Source organism: Marmota monax, unplaced genomic scaffold, assembly GCF_021218885.2.
Source record: "Marmota monax isolate L192 unplaced genomic scaffold, Marmota_monax_Labrador192_F-V1.1 WCK01_AAM20220418_F8-fsc00009, whole genome shotgun sequence".
NCBI lineage: Eukaryota > Metazoa > Chordata > Mammalia > Rodentia > Sciuridae > Marmota > Marmota monax.
The window spans coordinates 28,661,383-28,685,313 of record NW_026694710.1 but is presented as its reverse complement, the minus strand read 5'-3'; the positions used below and the strand labels follow the sequence as shown (position 1 = coordinate 28,685,313).

The 23,931-nt window shown below is 60.2% G+C and overlaps 1 protein-coding gene across 5 annotated transcripts; it reads right to left on the bottom strand.

Moving 5' to 3' along the window:
- Window positions 1-205: 205 nt before the first annotated feature.
- Window positions 206-23,186, bottom strand: Ctbp1 (C-terminal binding protein 1). 5 transcript variants are annotated; one of them, XM_046423675.2, is made up of 10 exons: window positions 23,046-23,186; window positions 16,318-16,509; window positions 13,615-13,769; window positions 8,400-8,544; window positions 6,765-6,971; window positions 3,350-3,564; window positions 2,497-2,627; window positions 1,872-1,999; window positions 1,480-1,597; window positions 206-1,110 (listed from the first exon to the last, which is right to left on the bottom strand). In XM_046423675.2, the coding sequence occupies exons 2-10, from the start codon at window positions 16,322-16,324 to the stop codon at window positions 924-926; spliced, it is 1,293 nt and encodes a 430-aa protein (XP_046279631.1). In that variant the 5' UTR covers window positions 16,325-16,509; window positions 23,046-23,186; the 3' UTR covers window positions 206-923. The 5 variants fall into 5 exon arrangements, with proteins under 5 accessions (XP_046279631.1, XP_046279632.1, XP_046279629.1 ...); XM_046423676.2 differs by lacking the exon at window positions 23,046-23,186 and adding an exon at window positions 22,405-22,534; XM_046423673.2 differs by lacking the exon at window positions 16,318-16,509 and having other exon boundaries at window positions 206-1,107; window positions 23,046-23,168.
- Between the last annotated feature and the right edge of the window lie 745 nt (window positions 23,187-23,931).

The following is a 23,931-nucleotide window of genomic DNA, read 5'->3' as shown; positions in this document are numbered from 1 at the left end:
TGGCCCAGCTGAGGCAGGGTGGCTTCCCCACAGGCAGAGTGGGCCTGGCACGCAGGGGGCCACAGCCCCTTTCCTGCTGCCCCTGCTCGGGGCCTCCCTGCAGCTGCCTGCTCCCACAAAGCCAAGTCAGGCCCTGGGACACGAAAGTCAGGACTGAGGCCCACAGGTGTCTCCACAGATGAAGCCACTAAACAGATGCCAGGCGTGCCGGCTCTTTCTGGGACTTTTATTTCTTTAAAATAATTCATACAAATGGTTACAGTCACAAACATGATTTTAACCAAAATATTGCTAGCCTACCACATCAGCAGGACGGCACGGGCGCAGGCGGGACTTGGCAACCGCTGCCCCCAGGTCAGTCAGCACAGGGAGCTCCAGGCGCCCCCTCCTCTGAGCTGCTTGAGATGCCGTCTCCATTTGGAACAAGGGGGTTCATGCCAAAATCAGGAAAACAGCCTTTGTTGTTTTTCTAAATTATTCTAAAAATAAGACAAGCAGGTAGAAAAAACAGTGCACTGTGCGGCATGAAGGAAGCGGGAAGGACCCAAGTCCTGAGAAGGGGCCGCGGCGGGCGTCCAGCAGAGGGAGCTCAGACCACGGCCACAGGTCCCGCGGCTGGCTTTTGTTGACAGCTAAGCAAACGAATCCCCCGTCATGTCCTAAAGACTGCACACAGACAAGAACATCCATGAGAGAATTGACTACTAACTTCTTTTGCTCAACGAGGAACGCAAAGGACACAGGACAGTGAGCCAGCCCACAGGACGGGACAACTACAGTCGACACAGAGGCTGCGCTGCCTCGCGCCCTGCACACGCCTGGGCCAGTCTCTGGGGCGCAGGGCGCGGGCGCCTCTCTGCACACTCTGGGCTGGGGTGCACGGTGCCCTCCCCAGGCGCCGAGGCTGGAGAGCTCCCCGCGGGCTACAACTGATCACTCGTGTGGTCTCTATCCGCCTCAGGCTTGACAGTTTGGCCAGGAGAAGGGGCATGGGGTGGGTGGGCCACAGGGGGCAGGCCGTGGGACAGGGACATGGCGCTGGGTACGATGCCTTCCACTGCAGCCGGGATGCCAGTGGGGGCCACGCCCACCACGCCTGGGGGGTACCTGCTGGGAGAGGAGGGTGGGCAAGTGAGGTCGCTGTGGGAGGGGCCCCCCACAGCAGCACTGACACCGAGGGTCCAGGGCGGGGCAGACCCCGTCGAGCGCCCCCAGTGCCGGAACACGTCCTGCCTGGCCTTTCCAGGTCCTCTCCTGTCCCCAGGACCACTCCACTTCACTGGTGGCCTCTGCAGAGTGCTGTCCAGCAGGCCCTAGAAGCTCCCCCTGTGTGGCTCCTTCCAAGAGGCCCAGTTCTCATAGGATTTCAGGCAAGTGGACAGCTCCACACTCTGTGACCACCGGGCCTGGCTAGGACCATGTCCCCAGCCCGAGGTCCCTGCGGGGCCCAGATTCCAGGCTGAAGCCCTGCCTGCTCACCTGTAGGCAGCCCCGTTGAGCTCAGGGTGCACCACGGCAGGGTCCATGCTGGCCCAGTGAGTGGCAGCCGTCAGGTGGTCCTTGTTGACGCAGTTTTTCAGGCTATCAGGGATCCGGCCTGGGGGTACAGCAGGAGGACAACAGTGCCCAGGTTAAAAGTGCTGTCCCCTGCAGGAGACCAGCACCACCTGGGCGCAAGGGTGTGGGTGCCTCCAGGCCCCTGGCTGCAGCAGCCCTGGGACCCTTCCTCCCTCAGCCCTGAGCTTGTTCTGCTGGCACCATGGGGTCCTGGGCTCAGCCCTGTCTATGCCTACAGGAATGCCTGGTAGGGGAACAGAGCACGACACCCTCGCAGCGCAGGCTGCAGCAGACTGTTAGAGCGCGCTCCCCACCTGTGATGGCTCGCCGGATCTCCCGGGCTGCCTCCTCCCGCATCTCGATGGACGCCTGCTCGCTGTACCACGCAGCATGGGGGGTGCAGATGAGGTTGGGCGCATCCTTCAAGGGCCCCTGGCTGAAACTAAGGATGGCGCGTCACAGGTCAGTGGGCTGAGCACTAGAGGGCAGGGGCAGGAGGCGGCCAGGCCTGGGTCACGGTGCTGTGTCACACCTCGGGCACCTGTGCACAAGGGCAGGGCCCCACCCCAGAGCTCTTGACGCCCCCCAGTCCTCGGACACCGCATCCCCTCTGTGGCCCCTCCACAGCTGGGAAGCCTGGGAAGCAGATGTGTCCCTGAGGCCCTGCCCACGTGGCACAGCCCAGGCCCAGGAAGGTCAGCTCAGAGCGGTGAGGCTGGACACAAAGCCAAGTACAGTTCCCTTGACCCCTGGCTACCGCAGGCCACAACCTACGGAGACCACTGATGGCCTGAGGGCCTTGTGCTCTCCAAGCCTGGGGGGACCAAGAAAGGGACTGCTCTGCTCCTGCCCCTCACCACCGGGCTAAGCCAGCAACTCCCTGCTCCCAGCCAGAGGCCCCTGGAGACCAGGAGACAGGTGCAGCACAGGCACACGGACCTGAAGGGCTCCGACTCGTGCACGTCCAGTGCCGCGCCACGGATGCGTCCTTCCTTCAGGGCCTGGGCCAGCGCCTTCTCATCCACCAGCCCGCCGCGGGCTGTGTTCACCAGAAAGGCCCCTTGTCTCATCTGGGAAGACAGGACAGCAGGCAGGCGGTGAGCACGAACGCCTGTGCCCCAGGGCACATCTAGGAGCAACCCACCTCCCACCTGCCAGAGAGGGCTTGGGCAGAGGGCAGTGTGTCAGGGACTTGGAGCAGAGAGTACGTGGCCACGGGGACAGGCCCCAGCCCAGAGCCCACTGCCCCAGCTCTAGGCCTCTGGCCACAGTGGATGCGCCAACATGGCTTCCTCCTCTTCCAGGCTGTTCTGGCCTCCTCCAGCAGAGCCTCAACCCACAAGTGGGGGCTCCAACCCTGCAAGGAGCCCCCAAAGCCCCAGGATGAGGGAGCACACAGGCAGCTCCTCTGCAGGGGGCTCTGCCGTGGCGAGTTTCACCGCCCCCTCCTTCCTGGTAAGAGTTTCTTATGACCCTGTTTCATCCCAGCGACCCAGTCTGGCCGTGATGGACCATGGTGGCCCAGTGCCACCGGAGTCAGAATGGCTTCTCCTTGGCCCATTCCTGCCCCCTGGCCATACAACCTGGCTCTGAGCAGTGTCATGTGGCCCAGCCTGGCCACTAAGCATCCAGGTGGCAGGGGCTGGCATCCTCTGTGTGGCTGTAAGAGTCTGGGACGGACAGCAGGTGGGGCCCCCAGGGGTGAAGGGCCTGAAGCCCTGCACTCCCCTGCCAGGAGTGGACCCCCAGCTGGCATCTTGCTTGGGAAGGCGTCTGCAGGCGCTTCGCCCACCTGCTTGACGGTGAAGTCGTTGATGAGGTGGTGGTTGTGCTCGTTGAGGCCGCAGTGCAGCGTCACACAGTCGCTGTGGAAGAGCAGGTCCTGCAGGGTGCTCACTCGCTGCAGCCCCAGGGCCCGTTCCATGCCATCCGACAGGTACGGGTCGTAGAAGAGCACGCTGAAGCCGAAGGCCTTGGCCCGTAGCGCCACCGCCTGCCCCACACGACCTGGCAGGGTGGAGACGGCGTCAGACGTGCCCCAGGGCTGACCCACCAGGCCAGCAGGCAGGGAGGCCCCACACTCCTGCCTGCTCAGCCCCTCCCCAGTCCACTACCAGGTCCACTCATCAAAGGCTGCTGGAATCTCAATTCCAGCCACCCATGAACAGCACAGGAGGAAGACCCGTCAGACCCGTCAGATACCCCAAGGGATCCTCGTTCCTGAGAATCCAGGGTCAGAGAGAGGTCCCTGCCTTCCTCCCTGGCCCCACGGCATCCACGGCTGCTTCCACCCGGCCGCCTGAGGCAGGCACAGCCCTGGCATGGGAGGCTCAAGCTGTGGGCTGCGATGTGGGGCCAGCTGCACACACCCACTGCACACTGGACTCAGCAGAAGACGGGTATCACAGCCTGCCAAGCTGAGGCCCATAGCACGGTGGTCTCCCTTGACCACACGGGGCAGTGACTGTCCAGAGCTCTAGGAGGGATGTGGGTACAGCTGCAGAGGGTGGCAGGGTAGGTGATGGGGCAAGCCACCCTGAGAAAGTGGAGCATCAGACTTAAGGTGATGGGCGGGAGCCAGACAACAGCAGGGCGGAACACCAGGCGGAGCACCAGACAGCAGCTCCAGACAGTGGCCCCGAGCAAGGGCACCCAGCACCCTGTGGGAGGTGGGTCAGGCCAGGCGGCGTCTCAGAGGACTATGAGAGGGGCTGCTGGGCAAGGATGGGCACAGGTGCAGCCCACAGGCAGACAGGGTGCTGCAGACAAATGACCAGCCTTTTCGGTTCTAGGTCACAGGAGGCTGCCAGGGGCTACTGCTGAGGACGCAGGGGACTGGGTGCGGACAGCACACCCAGCACGGAGAGGCGCGGCTGTGCAGGAGGCAGACAAATCCCGTCACCTGATGGGCTGCCGTGGAGCGCTCTGAAGACCTGGATTGTAGAAAGTAACCAAAGCCCAGGACCAGCACCAGCTGACCGCTGGCCCTCACCTGGGCTCCTGAAGGGCAGAAGCAGCCACTCTGAGCCTTAATGCTATTTACTCCCGTCACTGCTGTTCACGTGAGGCCTGCACTCCATGTCACCCGTGGAGGAGGAAAGGTAGCTCCCAGCAAAAAGGAAGACCCTCAGAAGCACAGATGGCGGGGGTGGAACCGGCTGACCAGAACCTCACTGTGAACGTGCCACACAGAAGTTCCAGACCTGAAAACCACTGCTGAAGTGGACCTCACTGGGCAGGTCTGACAGCGGGAAGGGCCAGGGAACCTGCCCACTGCACAGGACAGAAAGAAAGGCTCAGAGACCTTTCAAAGAACAAAAGGCAGGTCCTGAGAGGAAAAGGACTCAAGACACACAGCAGCCACACCCCATCCAGAGAGTGGGGCAGCCAGGTGCAGCAGGCCAGCCACAGGCTGCTCCACTAGACCCATGCTAAGAAGCACACAGACACCGAGAGCAGAGAGGAGAGGGGCAGCCCCGGCCTGTAGAGCTCCCGAGGAGTCCACAAGCTAGACCTCAGTGAACTGTGTGGTCAGTGCACACGTATCACCTGGATCTCCCAATGCTGACCATCGTGGGGACACGAGACATGCCCTTTAAAACAGCACCAAACACCCAACACAGGCTGGGGTGTGGCTCAGCGGAGTGTCTGCCCTGCACACCAAGCCCTGAGTTCCAACCCAGGGCTGAAAACATAAACACCAACACTAAGTTCAACTGCGTGGAAGCCATCACGACCGCACAAACGCGGCAGGTCCACAACACTGCCACACGGTTCGCTCCATGGTGTGCACAGGGAGGCAGCAGGCCAGGGACCGAGCTTCAGAGAGGGCAACAGCAGGGGGTCTCAGATTTGTCTACACCAGCACAGCAAAGACCTGTAGTCGAGCCCCGTCCCAAGGAGGGGCTGCAGCAACACAGGAGCCCCGTGCCCAACGGCGGGACCTGTGCCCAAGGGATCTAGGGCACTGACCAGCAGACAGTGACAGTGACTTCCAGTTAAAGACGGCCTACCCCAGGCACACCCTCCACCTCTTCTCCCTCCTCACTCGGGAACCCATCCTTCTGTTGGTCCACATTGGGTGTGGGCTGTGCACGTGCCCCCAGTGCCACATGGCTGGCACAATGGAGCCACCAGATGGTCCTGATGAAGCAGAACAGACTGCACCCTGGGGCAGGCAGGAGTAGCAGCCATAAAGGAAACCCGGGAAAGGCAGTGTGCCTGGGTTTGCAGGAGGGGCACCTGGACACAGCCAGCTCCCCCACAGCCCCCGTGGCCTGCTCTGATGCTGGACACCCTGAGAGTACAAGGCTGCCTGGCCAGTCCACCCCAGGGGCCAGAGCAGCCACCCAGACCCACGTGCCAATACCCCGAAGCCCAGCTATGCAGCCCCTCACCTGTCTTCCCACCCTTCAGCAAACCTCAGCACCAGGCAGGAAGCGCCATCCCATCCCTCTGTTGGGCCACGAGAAGGGCACACTCAGGGATCTAGGGCACTGACCAGCAGACAGTAACAGTGACTTCCAGCTAAAGATGGCCTACCCCAGGCACACCCTCCACCTCTTCTCCCTCCTCCCTCGGGAACCCAAGCACACCCCACCCCTCAGTGCTGGAAGAGGCAGGCTGAGGTCAGCAGGTGCTGGGTACAGCTGGAGACAGGAAGGGTCAGGCACTCGGTCACAAGGTGAGTGCCCGGAAATGAGTTCCTGCACTGTCCACACAGGACCAGAGAGATGGGCACCAACGAGACAGAGACAGCTACAGGGTCAGGGGAGGGGCCCAGCTGCCACACAGCCACAGCGAGGAGCACATGGAGCACAGGAGGGAGTCAGGACACCACCCTGGCAGGGGTGCTGGGAAGGGCCAGGGCTGCCTGGTCCTCATCTGATAGCTGTGTCCACTCAGCCACTCCAGGGGTCCACATCGGGTGTGGGCTGTGCACGTGCCCCCAGGGCCACGTGCACAGCATGTGTGTCCCGTGCCTATATGCCATCTGAGTGTGGTGTCCAGTGTGCCCAAGTGTACCCCCGTGTGTGTGAAGCATGCCCTTGCCCCTGAGCTGTTCTTCCTCAGTCCTGGCCCTGGGCTAGGGACCAGTGCTGCAGCCACAATGGGAGCCTGGGCCTCATCTTCTCCTGAGCATGAGATGGGCAAGGGGCAGCAGACGCACCTGGGCTGTGCGTGCTGAGCCTCGATGGCCAACGCACCTAGTCCAATGATGCCCAAGGTCTCCCCGCGGATCCTAGCGGCTCCTGAGGCCACTTCGCGGATCTGCTCAACACTCTGGACCCGCGTGCCTTCCCGCAATGCCTGGTGCAGCCAAGTGGTCCGACGGTACAGGTTCAAGATGTGGCACATGGTAGAGTCCGCGGTCTCCTCCACAGATGCTGCAGGCACGTTGCAGACAGCAATGCCTGTGGGGACACGACACACACACATCACCCCAGATGCAGGCAGAGCCCGGCCTCCGGGACAGACACACAGACCATGGTGCTGGGGCACGTCCTTAATGACATGCTTCACCAGCAGAATGCCAGGGGACATATCCCATGGCCACCCTGGAAGGCCTCAGACAACATGTGCCACGCTGACCTGCTGGGAGTGCAGACTGACCAGCCCCAGGCATGTGGGGTCTGACTCTGTCCACCCTGTGGTACCCTGCACACTGCGTCTGTAGCCTTGCACCGCACACACTAGTGACCGGTCGGCAAGGGCAAAGAGGCTGCTTTGACCCTTCCTGATGGCCCATGGACCTGGGATGTGCTGGTAGCAGAGAAGACAAGATGGTCAGCACTGGACTCCCCCCAGCCAGGCCACAGGAGGGCAGGGTCTCTCCCCACCAGCCAGCACTCATGGGCATCACTGCCGACTGCTTCTCTGGGCTCTCCAGGCAAACAGGCCCTGGCCCCAGGCCTTAGTGATCCCCTCACGCCCTGTGCACCCCTGTGCCCCTTGCCTGCTTCCCACAGCCAAGACCAATGCCGAAAGGCAGAGCCAGTCAGACAGGGCTTGCGCTGCCCACCAAACAGTGCCCCAGATGTCTTGAGGCGCAGGGTCCAGGCACTGAGAAAGCACCTGAGCCTGTTCTACAGGACAGAGGTTCCTTCCACCCTGCCTCCTGGCCCTCAGCCACCAACCTCCCCGCACACTGCCCCCCGGCCAGGCGCTCCTACTTCCTGTAGAACACCTTCGCCTCCAGCTTGTTCCAAGACCTGCCCCAAGTGTTGAGGGGGGTCTGACAAAGGGAGGACTCGGGACAGAAACCATACTAACCTCCAGAAATGACACGCTGAACCATCAAACATGGGAGGCTGGGGGAGCTAGCCACATAGCCTGTGAGACTCAACACAAAACTGCCACCTGAGGGTAGACGGGTCCCAGGAACCCATCAGGCCTGGAGAAACCAAAATGGCCAGGTCTCAAAGTGTCCCCGACAACAAGGTGGAGCCCCAGCCTGGAATCCCAGGGACAGGGGAGATGGCACAGAGTGGGGCCCCTGGCCCAGGGACGCTGCCTGCTTGTCCTAGGAGGGCAGGCCAGCCGAGGCATCGCCGTGCAGCAGGATCCACACGTTTCTGCCTCTGCAGTCCCTGGAGCAGAGGACAAGCCAGGCGACACTTGCCAACCAACAGCACTGAGGGGCTGGACCCTGAGCCACCACTCTGCCACCACCAGAGAGGGGGTAAAGGACTCAATGGAACGCGGCAGCTACTGGCCCAGCCTGGCTGGGCACTGCTGTGCTGTCGGCCTGTGTATCTGCCCCATGCTCCTGGTGGGGCAGTCCTCTCCGGCGCCTACCTACTGGAGCACACCTTTCCAGGTGAGCCAGGGCTGCACCCTACCTAGGTCCCCAGCCGACTTGATGTCAATGTTGTCAAAACCACTGCCGATCCGCACGATTATTCGTAGAGCTTTGAACTTCTCCAGGTCTTCTCTGGTCAGCGTGATGGTGTGGTACATCAGGGCGCCCACCGCCTCGTTCAGCACCTGCCGGGGAGGAGGAAAAAAGTGCTGAGTGGCCACAGCGGCCAGCACCGTCCTGCTCCTGGCTTGGCCATGCATAGAGCAGCCCCAAAGGGCAGCTCCAAGCCAAGAAGCACGATGCAAGGCACCATCCCCAGCAGTGCCTTCAACTAGGCGGGCGCCAAGCGCACCTCGAATGTGGCCCTGCCCCGAGACACACCCACACGTGGCCATGCCCCTACACCCTGCCCACAGGACCAGGTTCCAACTCCCTGGGGCCTGACAAGGTGGGTGGGCCAGACCCCTGGACCCATTTATGTAGTATGGACAGGATTAGGGAACAGTGGTCAGGGTCAAAAAGGCCCCTGTGCCTGCACAGTGTGGGCGCAGGAGGGGGAGGACCACCTCTGCAGGGCAGCAGCAGGTGAGGCTGAGGCCAGGCTACCCATGCCAGAAGACAGGCAGATCCCGGACAGAGCAGGAGTGGCACCAGGGGAGACCCCAGGAGTCCAGCCTGGCCGGGCGGGATGCCTATGGGTCCCTTGGCCATGGGCAGGCCTGACGTGTGCTGGCATAAGCACACAGTGGACGGCTTTTTTATCCTGTCCATCTATCATGGCAGAAGAGTCTTGAAGAACAGCATCTGACTATACCACAGAAGGCACAGCAGATTCACCAGGTACCTAGACACCCCGCTGTGGCCCTCAGGTGGCCTCCAGCACTGAGTTCTGTGGCAAAACCATTGTCTGTTTTCCTGTCACACAGACACAAGCCACTGTGTCTCTGAAAAGCCTCGCTGAGCACTGCTGCAGCCCACCATGGAGGGGCCAGTGGACGCTCCATCAGTGCTGGAGCCCAGAGTTCTGCAGTGCCAGCTGGCGTCTGCCTCCACTGCGACACGCATGTCAGAGCGTCATCTGCCCATCTACGAGTCTACATTTTTTTCATGTTGCCCTTTTTTTTTCCACTGAGTATGTTTTTAGTAACAGAACAGGAGCCTAGATACCAGCATGTTTGTTTTGAGTCATGTTCTTAGAAACAGAAACCAGTGCGTCTGCAGAGCCCAGGTTTTGAGCACTGCCCACTGCACCAACAGCAGAGCCGGCTGACTCCCTGGGTGGACTCACCACCACACACACCAGGCAGGCTGGTGCTCACTTCCTGGTGGACTCACCACCACACACACCAGTGTGGGCGCAGTAGGGGGAGGACTGAGGCTTGTGCTCGGTTCAGGACAAAAGCCTCCTGGGAACGGGCTTGCTGTGGTGGTGAGTGGTCCGGAGGTTGCAGCTTCAGTGCCCCAGTCCCTTTGGTGGTTGCCAAGTGGCCGCTCTGCTCCTGGGTGTTGCATTAGCCCTCTGGGGAGAAAGTCGGCCGGCGGTGGGTGGACTAGGTCTGTCCCTTTAGGTTAGCCTCCCAGAAGCCACACTCTGCCAGCATCCACTCACTTGTCCCCCTCGACCAGCTGTGATCAGGCTGGTGACTAACCCCCATATGCTCAGTGTCCACATGGCTAGGATGGGGATAACACAAGACCCAGGCTTGCAGAAGGCCATGGGAGGCCTGGTGTGTGCTGACTTCCCAAGAATCAGCTGTCACCTGGGTGGAAACTGACCCCTGGACACTTCTGTGACAGCAGGTTCTGAGGGGGCTCACCGGACACCACTTCAAACCAAGGCCAGGGTGGCGGCTGAGAGCACGCAGGGCCACGGCCCCACACGGCACAGTCCCGCTGCCCTCGGCCCCTCACGTGTGCTGCAGAGGCTCCTGTGCCCGTGCAGGCCGAGGGCCACAGTCGCTACAGCAGCAGGGGCGGCCTGCTCCATGCATGACGCTGCCCAGGGGGCAGCGAATGCGCCCACTCAGTGGCAGGACCACAGCACTGCCCCTGCTGACTGACGGTGGGGACTGTGCAGGAGCCTCGGGCCATCCCCACGAGGCCGGCTGGGCCCTGCCACTGAGGTCCACTATCCATCCCCTGCATCAGGCAGTCTACCCCCTTTCCCGCTCCCTGGAGCACTCCCAGGACTGCCCCGGCCCTGCACGTGGCCCACGTGAGGTGCTTCGCTGGGTCCCTCCTTGCCTGCCCACAGTGGCCTGGACTCAGCTCACCAGCACTTTGCTCACACACCAGACAGCACTGTCCATTCCATGGCACTGTCCCTGAGTCTTGTGGTCTGGATGCACTGTGGGAAGACTCCCAAGATTAGATGGTGACAGGTCCTGCACCGCGGTCTCTGTCCTCTGGCCTGGTCCCAGATGTAACTGCAGCTGGGTCCCCAGGTCCAGGGTAATGCAGCCTATAGCTGGATCTCCACCCACCACCCTACAAGGCTTCTGGTGGCTTCTGCTGCATATGGCATCATTGTATTTCTTGTGTGTCCCCAGAACCTCGACCTGGCCAGGCCCTCTGGATGCCCAGTGCCCTGGGTGCAGCAGACTCCTGGTTCCCTGGCCTCCCTGCTGCTCCCTGCTCTGTGGCTGCTCAGCAGTTAGGTTAGATGTTGTGACCCTGGCTGGAAATTCTCTGCCCTCAGAAGCTGAACAGCACCCACTGGGGTGTCTTGTGGGCCCCCAGTGCTCCTCCCGGGCTTGTGGCAGGACAGCACGTCTCCCCTGAGCCCTGGAAGCGTTTCTTCACTAGTTCTGGCTTTGATGACATGTTCCCTCCTCTGAGACATTCAGACGATGACTCCAACTAGCTGTGAATGCAGTGCTGTTCCAAAGCAGTGACAAGATGGGACACATTCCCAGGGCCAAAGCCTGGGGCAAGTGGCCTAAGGGCTCTGTGGCATCTCCACAGCCATCTGGGCCCCAAGCTCCTGTCTTATTGCTCTGCCACTCCCAGTACATGCATTCCCTCTTGTGGTCCAAAGTGCCACCCAGGCTCTAGCCATCACACCTGGTTTCCAGTCAGCAGAAAGAGAGGAGGGAGATCTGCACACAGAACTGCCACTGACCTTTCCCTGTGAACCGTCACTTGGCCACACAGCAGCAAGCATACTGGGAGAATGAAGCCCTCCTTCAGGACCGAGTGGGACCAGCACCAGCAACGTGTTGGAGCTCCTGGTGCCCCTTTCCTTCCTGAACTCCACCTCTTTCTTGAGACCTCCTCAACGGTGTGAAGCTCGCTGTCACAAACTTTTTCATGCACATTTAAACTCCCAGCTCTTTCCAGCTCTTGGAGGATTCTGCCCTCTGGTACCCTGCTCTTGTTTTTCAATTAGGTGCCACTTTTGACCTCTGAGAATGCTGATTCACAGTTGCTAACACTCTCTCCCATTCCTGGAGTGAGAGTCTGTCCTTAGGCAGAGTCTGTTGGTACCTCTAGCATGCTCGGCCTACAGCAGGGCTCCTACTGCCCCTCCGGGGGCTGACACAGAGGGTAGCAAGTCTGCTGCCTGTTGAGCCCCCTGCCCCCGGCCCACTAGGGTTCTGTCCACTTGTCTATCTGTTTGACTGTTAATCTGTTGAGAAAGTCCTGGTATATTATGGTTTGGGGGAAAACATCTGCTCTGTCCTAGACCTCACCTCCAGTACTGCTGGAGACCCTGAGACCCTGTCCATTCCTGTCTTCCCTTCAGGCACAAGCTCCCGTCCCCACACTTCCCTGCACCACACGGCACACGAGTGTCAACCCCGCACTCCTGGCTCCCACCCTGACTCCTCCCTGAGGGCAGAGCTGCTGTGTGGCACCCTGAGTTGGCCTTCCCCAGTACACTGCTGCTGAGACCTGACTCACTGCAGTACCAGCCCTTTTTTCCCCTCCTGTGCCTAGTGAGATCCCGTTGCTTGATGCACCCATCTGGGGTCACTTGCCCCTAATAGGCACCTGGGCTCCTCAAGGCATCAAACTTCCTGCACCTTCACCAGTCCCAGTGGATGTAGTTGTAAGTGCATGTTTAGAGGGCAGGGGTCTCCAGAGCAGTGGCCCCAGCGTCTACCCTGCAGAACCGCAGCACATTTTTAAGGTGTCGTTTACATCTCTCACTTTTGGAAGTTCTCTGCTGTTCTGGCCTCACCCTCTGCTTGGGGCCTCTTCCTGAGGTCTGCTGGAGCACGCAGTGCCGTGCTTGCACTCCTCTCCGCCCTGCACATGGAGCCCGGTGGAGACTTCTGCCCCTGGTGTGCAAGGCAGTTAAATGGGCCCTGCAGAAACGCGCTCTCTAGCTGCGGCCTCTGTTTCCTCCTCCATGTCGCTATCACCTCTTCTTCAAAGCCTGCCTTTTCTCTCCAGCTGTGGTGGGAGCAGGCGACCACAGCCAGCCAGGCTCCTGGAGGCCAGCACCTCTGCTCCTGCTGTACCATGCTCATCTTGCCTCAGTCCATTGGACAGTGATCCCTGACGGACTGCAGAAACCCCTGGGGCCTGCTGCATGTCTCCCTCTGGGGAGTGCACAGTGGTGCGGTCAGCAGCAGACCCTGCAAGGGTGTGCTCAGCCGGGCTGTGGGCGCCAGGCCCCTCAGCACAGCTCAGCTGCTCCTTCCAGAGAAGCAAAGTCCACCCACACCTGAAGACCATGGTCCTGGCTGCCAGCTCACAGAGCTTCTGAGAGGTGAATAGCTTTACACAGCCTCTGTAGCTGTCTTCTGTGGAAAGGCCGTTCTGGGTCACTTAGAGACCAGATTAACATAGTTCACATCACAGAGGGACCCTGTGGATCTCAGTGAACGGCCATGAGTTGCCAGCTGCTGACCACTTGACCACGTGCACCAGGAGAACTTGTAGGCAACGCCAAGGCCCAGGAGACAGTGGTGCCCACTGGAAGCAGCTGCTGATGGCCTCTGGCACAAGGTGCTGCTTCCAGCAATTCCAGCCGACACTAGTTCTGCTTTCTGGGAGAGAACTGGTCATAGTAAAAGTCAATCAAGAAGCCACAGAGTGAACTCTGTCTCCACCTTCTGATGGGGCCAGGGACAACAGCAGGGACCACTCACATCCAGGTGGCACTTACACCAATACCAGTCAGGGGTGACACATACTGACCCAGGCCATGGCGAGGTCAGCCCACACTCTGTGTGCCCCAGCCCCGCCCTCAGCCCCTCAACCCCACGTGAAAGTGGGTTAACCCCAGGCAGGGATGCCAGCACTACCTTCTCATGGATCTCCTGCGTGGACTGCGCATCACAGAAGGCCACCGTAGCCACGTCCTTCAGGATGGGCATCTCCACCGTGCAGTCCCGGCCGTCAAGCAGTGCCACCAGGGGCCGAGGGTGCATGGGCCCGTTCATGATCGGGGGTCGGACGCCTACAAAACAGGACAGGCCACTCAGAGCCCTGCAGCAGTGCAGCCCAGCTGATGCCTGTGGCCCCACCCAGGGCTGGCGAAAGCCAAGCCCGAGGAGGCCTACTGCACACTGCGTGCAGACGGGCTCCGCAAAGAAAGGGGAGACAGTCCAACCTGCTGGCTCACTGACAGTGGCACACAGTCCAGCGGCAGCCCCATCACCCTCCCAGGTGCAGAGCTACGGAGGCCCTTGGGGAACTCTGGGCCGCTGGGAGTGGGGGGTCTTGGGCCTGTGCTCTCCACTGTGGGGTCACCTTCTCAGCCCTGGAACGTGCAGACCACATGCAGTGGGCTTTAGGGACATGCCCATCATTTTTTTTCTGCCTAGAGCCACATGTCTGGCTGCCCAGAACTTCCAGGGGGGTCACCAGGGGACTTGAGCATGTGTTCCCTGCCTGCCTGCCTCATTCATTTCCCTTTGCATGTTTGTAGTACACTGACAGAAGAGGGTCAAAATATGCTCAGGCAAGGCACAGTGGTACACACCTATGATCCCGGGAGGCTGAGGCAGGAGAATCGTGAGTTCAAAGCCAGCCTCAACAACTTAGCAAGGCCCTAAAAAACTCAGCAAGACCCTGTCTCCAAATAAAATTAAAAAGGGCTGAGGATGTGGCTCAGTGGTTAAGCATCCCTGGGTTCAATCCTCGGTACCAAAAACAATACAAAAAAAAAAAAAACAAACAAACATTCAGACCCCTTACCCTCCCAGAACAGGACAACTAGAGCTGGGGTAAGCTTAGAACACCTGCCTAGCATGGCTAAAGCCCTGGATTCAGTAACCAGTACCAAAAAGAAGGAAATGAACTTCTATAAGCTAACTTCTTCTAAATGTGATACAACTAAACCTCATTCAGGGCCAAGATGGGGAAACGGGCTTCTAAGGTGCAATCAGCACACAGCCCAAGTGTTACCCTGGAGCAGAAAGCATGGGGAGGGCCACAGCCAGCCCCATCCAGCCCCATAGCCTCACCAAGACCTGCCCAAGAGGAGCAGCCCCCAGAAGCACTGGACCAGCATGAGGGGCAAGGAAAAGGCCAAGAAGCAGGGGCTGGGCAGGCCCCCTGAGTGTGGCCACAGGGTGCGACAGCTGCAGCTGGCAGAACAGCTGCTCTGAGGGTGCACTGCACCTTGGCTCCAGCCCCACCCCAGCTGCCTGCAGGGTGAGGCTGCCCTGAGCCACTAGTGGCCTCGAAGGAAGGAGCACCTCAGAATCCACAGCACATAAAGGTGATGCCTCAAAGGACAACCGGAGCTGGGCACTGCAGACCATCTTGCCCATGTGCAGCAGGCCTGGAGCTGGCATCTGCTGGAGAGAGGCACAGGGCTCTCCCCAGAGCCAAACAGCTAGGGTCCTGGCTACAAAGGGCAGAGAGCTGATCTGCACAAGGTGGGGCACTGCTGCACATATGCCGCACTCCTGGGGTTCAGGGGCTCCAGCCCCTCCCTAGTAGAAGATGGCGCCCACATCACCATCTTCTAAACACCAGAGGTGCTGAGACCTGTCCAGGCCATGGCCCTCGAGGTAGGGTCTGCAGGTCAAACTCCTTCACCCTCTGGCTCCCTCTGGACCAGAGCGTCCCACAGAGCCAATACACATCGCCGACGCTGTAAGCAAACATGCCAACGAGGCCACTCTTCTTCTCACCCTGGATTTGGAAAGTGTCATTTATTTTAGCAGGTAATGCTACTGCTACCTGTAAGTGAGCTGACGAGCCCCATTCTTCAGCTCTAACCTCTGTAAGAAATGGGAGTGAAAGTCCACATGCACACGAGTTCTCTAAGGCCATGGAGCACCTGCTCAGAGCAGTGGACCCTGCCCTGCAGATGGTGGACACTTGCTCCAGGGAGCCTCATTAGCAGAGGGGCCTGGGATACCTCCCTCACCCTATAAACAGCTGTCCAAAGGGAAGCCTCCCGGATGCCAGCATGGGTGACCCAGTTGAGGAGCCAAGCCCCACCCAGCCCAGTGTGCTTGTGGCACCTTCACAAGAGCTGCCCCAACCACAGCCCAGTCTCAGGGAGAGGGCCAGGGTTGAGAGAACAGCCCACCCGTGCTGGGAAGATCCTGTGGCAGCAGCGTGGCCCAGACGCGCATTGACTCCATGACTTCCCGCCCGAGAACCCAAAGTAGAATCAAGCCCTGCTGCCCCACACTGGGCTGGCAGGCTGGGGTTTCGGGTCCTCATCAAGGCTCCATGAGGCCCTGAGGACCCACTGTCTTCCACTGTAGCAAGACCTGGCCTAGCACCCACCTCAGAGCCTCTCTAGAGTACCTGTCCACAGAAACAAAGCCCAGCACAGGCTGCATGCAGGCCTGCTGGATGTGCATGAAAAAGCCCTTTGGGGGCCATCTGCCCTCACCCCAACAGCGAGTGGTGGAGGCTGGGACCTCAGCCAGCCAAGCCCCACAACACACTGCCAGGGCACTGCCTTCACACCACAGCGTGGGCACAAGCTCCTCTGCACCTTCAGAGAAGGCCACTCTCAGACTCTAGGAGCCCCTACCAACCTGACATTGCTTAATTTAGGCAGGATTTCCGCGACCATGAATTCGACTGTCCAAAGCTTTTTGTCTTCAGAATCCCCAGGCAGAACCGCGTGCTGTCACGGAGCCTCATCCCACGTCTTATTGTCTCCAACCAAAGCTCTCGGGCCGCTGCTCCACGGCACCACTGAGGCCTGCGTCGGGCTCAAAGTCTTACTAAAAATCAAACACAAGAGACACATTAAAACGCCATTGAGGGTCCAGCTGACACTCAGACTCCAGGACACCGTGAGGGTGAAGCTTCATGCTGCATCCTCGACCCTGCCCAGATGCAGCCAACGCCTGGGCCGCTGGCTCGACCTACCTGAAACAAAGGGCCTCCTGCAGGCCGCAAGCCCCACGGTACCCTGTGCAGACCCATGAGGCGCTCACTCTGAATGCAGGTCCCAGGCCCAAGGCCAGCCCCCAAAGTCACCTAAGCAGACCTAAGAACAGCTCTGAGCTGTGGCCACACCACAAGCCTCTGGCTCTGCCCGGATGCTAGCACTATCCAAACATTGGAAGGCTAAGGCATGGGGTGTATGGTTGGAACTGGGTGCAGGACGAGGAAACTGCAGAAAGAAGCCTACTCGTCGCTTCTACCTACATGGACAATTCCTGGGCCTCTGTGAGGCTTGCCACGGGAGAAGGTTGCCAGGTGCTAGCTCTCCAGTGTCCTGCCCAACTCTCCTGCCAGTCTCCTGCCAGTCCCACTGCCCCTGCCCAAAGCAGCTCAGCAATCAGCCGACACTTGTTCGGCTCCTCGATGCCCTTGGCTCTTCCTGCCTGGCTGTAGCCAGGACCTGGGGGCACTAAGGTGTGGGCTGGCTGGGCCAAGGCCTGTCCTCGAAGGCTGAGCACAAATGGCTCAGACCCCAGGAGCCTGCCAATGAGTCACCCAAGCACCTGATCCCTGTTCTTGGCATGAGGTTACCACATAGGGGCTGACACTGAAGTCTGACTAGACATCAGACTGACAGATGGAACCCAGCCTCACCACCCCCTCAACAGCATAGGTCGGACAAGACCACCTGTCAGGCAGCATCTCTGACAGCTCAACAAGAAGGGGCCATGCATGGCCAGAAGTCCAGGACCCAAGCCCAGCCCATCCTCCCCTCATTCTCTGTGAGGCTCCAAGCATACACACTGACCCACCATCACTGGCTCCAGTTGCCACCAACTTCTAGGACACGTGCATGGCTCACTGCCCACCATGAAAGGCCACCAAACAGGGTGGCAATGTGGCCCCAGAACTGCAGCCCCTGCCACAGGGCTACCCAGGCTCTTCCCCAGCAGAGGGCACTGGAGTAGCACTGTGGGAGAAGGGATGGGATGGGCCAGGCCAGCCAGTGACCCTTCAGCAGCACGGAGCCTCCCCACTAGGAAAGCACTGCAGGGCCAGGCTCCCACCCCATCCACTTGCTCACGGCAGCTGACATTGCCAGCCCTGTCCCTGAACATAAATGCTGTCAACACCGTTAATACCAATCAATACTTAATCTAATTAGTGCTGACCAACATTGGCCAATACTCAGTGTTTGCCCATATCTGTCAATACTTTTAACACGGTTGCTCTAAAAGGGAAATGCTACCAGATATACAAGGTGTTCCCGTAATGGCCCTGCAGCCCCAACTACGAGTTGCCACCTCCCAAGCTCCCCAAGGTCACCAGGTCACCAGGCTGGGTGGTCTTCTCATGCACAGGTCCTTGGTGCCCTGTCTTCAGGAGAGGCCACCAGTCTCCATCACTAAGCCAGACACCCAGGGAGTGGTTTTATGCCTTAAGACAAGGACATGAGCATGAAAAGGGAGGTGACCCCAATCAGTGCCCACAGCCAGGTGGGCCCCCAGCCCAGAGCTCCACATGAGCCAGGCCATGCCCTCCCCAGCTCACCCAGAGGGAGATGGCCAAGGCCCAAGCCCATCTACAGACACTGCTTAGAGGAGAACCTGGGAAAACCTGGGGACAGGACACCACAAGGACAACCCAGGCCTCACAGAAGCCCTGCGGGCCATACCAGCAACCCCCACTCAGTGCTTACACCCTGGGGCTCTTCCTGGGCAATCTGGGAGACCTGCCAGGGTAGCCACTTGGTCCCCTCCCCAGCCAGGAAGCAAGTGCTTCCAGCCATCAGCACCAGCAAACATGGCACAAAGCATCCTTGTAACATCCGAGGGCAGCAGCACGTGGCAGGCAGGCACCAGGTGTGCACAGGGGCTCGGTCTGTCATGGCAGGGGCTGAGTATGCAAAGGGGCCTTCCCTGAAGGGTACAAGGATGCCCCAAGTGTACTGGGCGACCGAATGGGCAGATGGCCGAGTGTGCCCTCAGGGGCCCTCTGTCACTGGCCCCTCACTGCTCCCAGCAAGGTCCTAACCCACACAGCCAAGTGGGGAAAGGGAAGGGGCACAAGTGTGGCCACAGAGTGCCTAGGCTCTGCTGTGCTGCACACACAGACTGAGAGGCAGGACCATGGGGCTAAAGGGCCGAGCCAGGGTGTTTCCACCAAGGCTGCTCCCACACACCTCAGCAGGGCACCCAGCTTTGCACTCCACAGAGGGTGGTCAGAGCTGTGCACCTGGGGAGACCCAAATGCAGCAGGAACCCGAGCCAGCACCTCCACATAGGCCACTGCTCTAACGCATGTGTCACATGGCAGCAGGATGGCAACGTGGGGGAACAGCTCTCCGGGGTGGGTGGATACATGGAAACTCTCAGTACCATCTGTGTAATTCTTCTGTAAATTCAGAACTGTTCTAAAATTGAAATTTTATTTTAAAGCGGGTAAGGCAAGGGACAGCAGCCCCCAGGTTTTTGGAGGCAACAAGTCCAGGGGACTGCTGGATGACATGGGCCCCCGTTGTGCACCAATGCCCTTGGGGACCCCCAAGAGACCCCAGGGCCACATGCCCTGCCTGAGTCACCTCCATCCACAAGGCAGACAATGCCCCCAGTACAGGTCTTGGGGGACCTGATGGGCACACACTGATCCTCACAGCCCTCATGAGGACCAGGATTCAACTGCCCAAAACTCATCCCAAACAGTCCAGGCTGTCCCCAACTAGCTGGTCCCCCCACCAGAGCCATCTGGGTTTCACTGAGACATCCACTTGGGTTGCCCAGGACCCAAGGCCCAGAGCCTGGCCTTTTGCATATGGTGGAAGCTGGTGGGCGGGTGCTAAGCACAACAAGCCTACTACCTGGGGGGCTAAGCCCTGTGGGGCAGGGGGCACCTGAGGGATGAGGGCATCATGGAGAGCAGGCAGAGGGTATGGGGCCACACAACCCTCCAGAGGACAGGTGCTGCTAAAGGCATGGGGGATGGTGACCACAGGAGTCCAGGAGCTCCACAGCACCCCACCCCTGCACATGTAACCACACCAGGAAAGGCACAGGATGAACACAGTGAGAAAAGGTGTGGACCAGCACCACGACTCATTGCCAGGGATGCTGAGGGATCTCACGCGTCCTCCTGTGTCTGTGCGCATGTGTGTGGAACACAGACATCCTGGGCGTGACCCAAGAATACCACCTTCTCCCGGGCAGCGAACGGGAGCCCCACACTCATAGCATCAGCAGCCCAACATGATGTGAAGAGTCCCAGCCTTCTAAACATCACATGTGGGCTGGGGATGTGGCTCAAGCGGTAACGCACTCGCCTGGCATGTGCAGGGCGCTGGGTTCGATCCCAGCACCACATAAAAAAAATAAAGATGTTGTGTCCACTGAAAACTGAAAAATAAATATTAAAATAAAATTCTCTCTCTTAAAAAAAAAAAACAAAACAAAAAAAAAACTAAATTAAAAAAAAAAAAAAAATCACATGTGCTGCAGGGAAACCAGCCCACAAGAACACAAAGGTCACAGGACCTATCAAGATGCACAATGGAGACCAGCAGCCCACCAAAGACAGTGGCAGAGAGGGCACCATGGGCCATACCAGGAGCCTTACACACACACACACACACACACACACACACACACATACACGTACCTCCCTGTGAGCAGCAGAACACCCCAGCCTATCCAAATCAGCCCAAACCTGCTGGGGAATCAGGGGGCAGGGCTGAATTCCAATCCCTCCAAGTCTTCAAGCTCCTACACTGTCCTCGAGAGCTAGCCATGTCACCATCACCACCCCAGCAGCATGGATCCAGGACTGACTAGGGAGTCACGTGGAATGGGTCCAGAGGAATGACCCCACAGAACTCAGTCTTGGTTAGATGTTCAGCTTGAAGACTGGCCACCCAAGAGATTTCTGGTTTTGTAAGGAAGAAATGATCAGTCTCTAGATACTACGCTGCATTCCTGAAAGCAACCACGCATGATGTGGACAGCACCCCATGGGTTGCCTGACACCAATGGACAAGAGGGTGACTATAGGGATGCTGGAGACTGCAGGGACCCAGGCCAGACACATCCACACCTCACAGAACTCACATCTATAACTGCCAGGACCAGCCCAGTGACCGTAAGATACCAAGGGGATGCTGGCAGGCCACACACACAGGTGACAGGGCTGAAATCAAAACCAGCTGGCCATAAACTGCTATTCCCCTCCTGTCCTGGCCACGTAGGGCTGGGAGCCAGACCTCCCTACAAAGCAGAGGACTGGGCCTGGGCCCCCTGCCCGGCACCGCCCAAGCCAAGTCCTGTCTCCCACCCCTAGCTGGGGGATGGATACAATAAGCATCTGTAAAAGGTATCACCAGGAGGCGATGACCTTGGTACATACAATCACCAGCTGGAGCACTCTGTGCCAAGGAGCCATGGAGATACCAGGTCACAGTGGGAATGGGCTTGACCTCCACAGGGGTTTCAGCAGCACTCAGTGCTGCCCAACAGGTGCCTCCCAGAACTGCAAGGCATTGGCTCCACATCTCAGACCTTCAGGTGTGCCACACACGAAGCTCAAAGGGCAGGTGACAAACAGCAGAATTGCTAGCTGGGGTGAAGGGGGCAGGAGGCCAGGGGTCCCATCTCAGAAAGCTGAGAGCCTGGTGCCCACGTTTGATGAGATGGTCTCCTGCCATCTGCACTCCTCCAGCAGACTCGCTGACCTTGTGCCAAGTGACAATCTGACAGATTGTCCAAAAAGTGGCAGCACCAACCCCAGAAAAAATAGAAGGGGTCCCAGCCCTAACACTCACCAGGCCCTCAGTCCATGAACTCTAGCCAAACCTCCCAGGCCCCAATGCTGACCTCAAGCTAAAGAGAAAGTCCCTGCTTCAGGGGCCAGATATGACCGTCCCATCTCACAGCAATCAGGAACTGAAGAGCCACCTCCTATGGCTAAATAGGGCAAGATCTCAGGTTGGGCCTTGAGCCATTCCCAGAGGAGGCTGGGCAGCTAGGCAGAGGATGGGGGCACCCAGGGAACCAGATGAAGCCCAGTGCACATCCCCCACAAAGCCTTACAGAGCACCCCAGAGGTATAGCACATGCTCAAAGATGATTAAACCACAGAAAAGAAAGATGGCTGCAGCGCTGACAAGTCAAGACAAGCTCATCCCTTAGAGACAAACCCAGCTGAGACCCACTGCAAGCCTGCAGATGACAGCCAGGACAGGACCCTCAAGTCCCAGCAGGAATCCACAGGCCCTGGTCCATGTCACCCTGGAGAACACAATATCCACTGCAAGGCCATCTCTAACAGACTTCCAGGTCAGAGAAAGGGTGGCCCCCAAACCCAGCTGCCATGCTAAATAACAACCGCAAGCACAGTTATAGAGCCCAGCGCTACCCCGTGTTGCAGATGGCGTCGCAGAAAACTAACTGGGAGACCACACACACTGGTCAAGGGCGGGCCTGGGCCAGTGCTCTTGCTGGCTGTAGCCACTCCTCTAAGGAGCATGCTGCACCACGACCCTACTCAGGAGCAGAAGGTGGTGAGCAGTGGGCCTGGCCCTGACCACCCCACCGCGGATGGGCATCCTTTGCCTTCTTGTTTCTGACGAACACGTGCTCTTTGAGCACAAATGAGGAAGAGAAGAGGGACTGGGAAGGTAAACATCCAGCGTGTGGGCCCTGCGGGGGAAGGCTGGCCCCCAGTACGACCGATCTCGGGCTCACCTTCCTGACCATGGAGGGCACCCGTTTCCTTCCTAGAAGGCCTCTCTGCGCTACCCAGTGGCGGGGAGCCTCCTCGGCACGGGTCCCGGCCCGGCGGCGCGCGCCCGCCAGGGGCAGCCCAGCCTCCGACCGGCCCGGATCTGCGGACGCCGCCCTGCCGCTCCCGCGAGCACTGCGGAGGGGCCCGTGGACAAGAGCTGGGGGCGCCGCGGCATGGGGAGGCTGCACGCCCAGCGGCGGGCCTCGGGATCCCGCGACTTCTGCAGACCAACTCCGGCGAGGCCGCAGGCCCTGCCCCCCCGCAGGTCGCCGCGGGCCTCGCGGCGCCCCCACGACAGGCCCACCTCCGGACTTGCGCCCCCGCTCCCGGAAAAAGGCCGGAGCGACTGCGCGGGGCCGGGACCGCGGGGTGGCGGCGGCCTGTGCGGCCCGCGGGCCCCTTTGTCACCCGCGCCGGCCGCGGCGGGCGGGGACGGCATGCGCACGCGCACGCGCACTCACACGCAGCAGCCACGCATGCGCACGCCGCTAGGCCCGCCCGCGCCGGCGCGCACGCGCACTCGCACACAAAGCCGGCGTCCGCGCGCGCCCGGCCCGCCCCGCCCCCGCCCGCGGCCGGAAATGCGCGCGCGCGGCCTTACCGAGAGGCAGGCCCTTGTTGAGCAAGTGCGAGCTGCCCATTGAAAGGCGCGGACGGCCGCGGGCCCCGACGAGTCCGGCGCGCTCAGCCGCAGCGAGCCCCGCGCCTGGGGCGGCCTCGGCGCCGTCCGCTGCTGCGCCCGCCCGCCTGCGCTCGGCCGCCGCCGTGCCGAGCCGCCGCCGCGCCGCGAGCCGCGCTCCGACCGACCGAGCGGGCGGGGACACGCGGCGGCGCGCGGGCGGGCGGGGCCTCGCGTTGGTCTGCTGTTTGCCGGCGAGGCGGCGCGCCGGACCCACTCGGGCGGCTGAGGGGCAGCTACCGACCCTGCGCTCGAGCCTCCGCCTCCCCACCCGGCGGTGCCCCGCCGTGTTGGCCCTCCACAGGCCGCGCCCCCTCCCCTCCCCGCATCCCCTGTCCCGGCCATCCTCCTCCGGGGCACCGCGGCCCCTCAGCTGCGCCGTGTCCCCCGCCTCCGGCCAAACCGAATGAGCAACATACAGAACGCGGGGTGGAGCTGCGCCCAGTGCCGGGGCGCTGCAGGTGCGGTGCGGGTGCAGGTGCCGGTGCCGCGGCTGCAGGCGTACGCGAGGGCCCGACCCGGACGGGCTGCGGACTCAGATGGCCGACTGCTGTTGTTCCCAGAAGTCCGGGAGACAGCGGCCGGTTGCTGCCCATCTTGGGAGAGCGGCCAGTGCACAGGGCAGAAGCCCAGGAACCAGGGCCTCGCCCCAGACGAGACGTCGGCTGTTGCAGAGGACTGCCAGGCGACCCTCATAAGTGAAACAAAATCGCAGAAATTGTCAAAGCTGCAGGATTCTGTGGTTCATCTAGTTACACATGCGTTTTTAAAAAATCGTAAGTCATTGAGAAAGGTTGACATCAGTAAA

Bases quoted from the DNA above. Each gene is read 5' to 3' on its own strand.
- Ctbp1 (XM_046423672.2), bottom strand. From the start codon at position 23,085: ATGGGCAGCTCGCACTTGCTCAACAAGGGCCTGCCTCTCG. The intron at 6,972-8,399 runs GTAGGGTGCAGC...GTGTCCCCACAG, and splicing joins CAAGTCGGCTGGGGACCTAG to GCATTGCTGTCTGCAACGTG. The intron at 1,111-1,479 runs GTGAGCAGGCAG...CTCCTCTCCCAG, and splicing joins CTCAACGGGGCTGCCTACAG to CAGGTACCCCCCAGGCGTGG.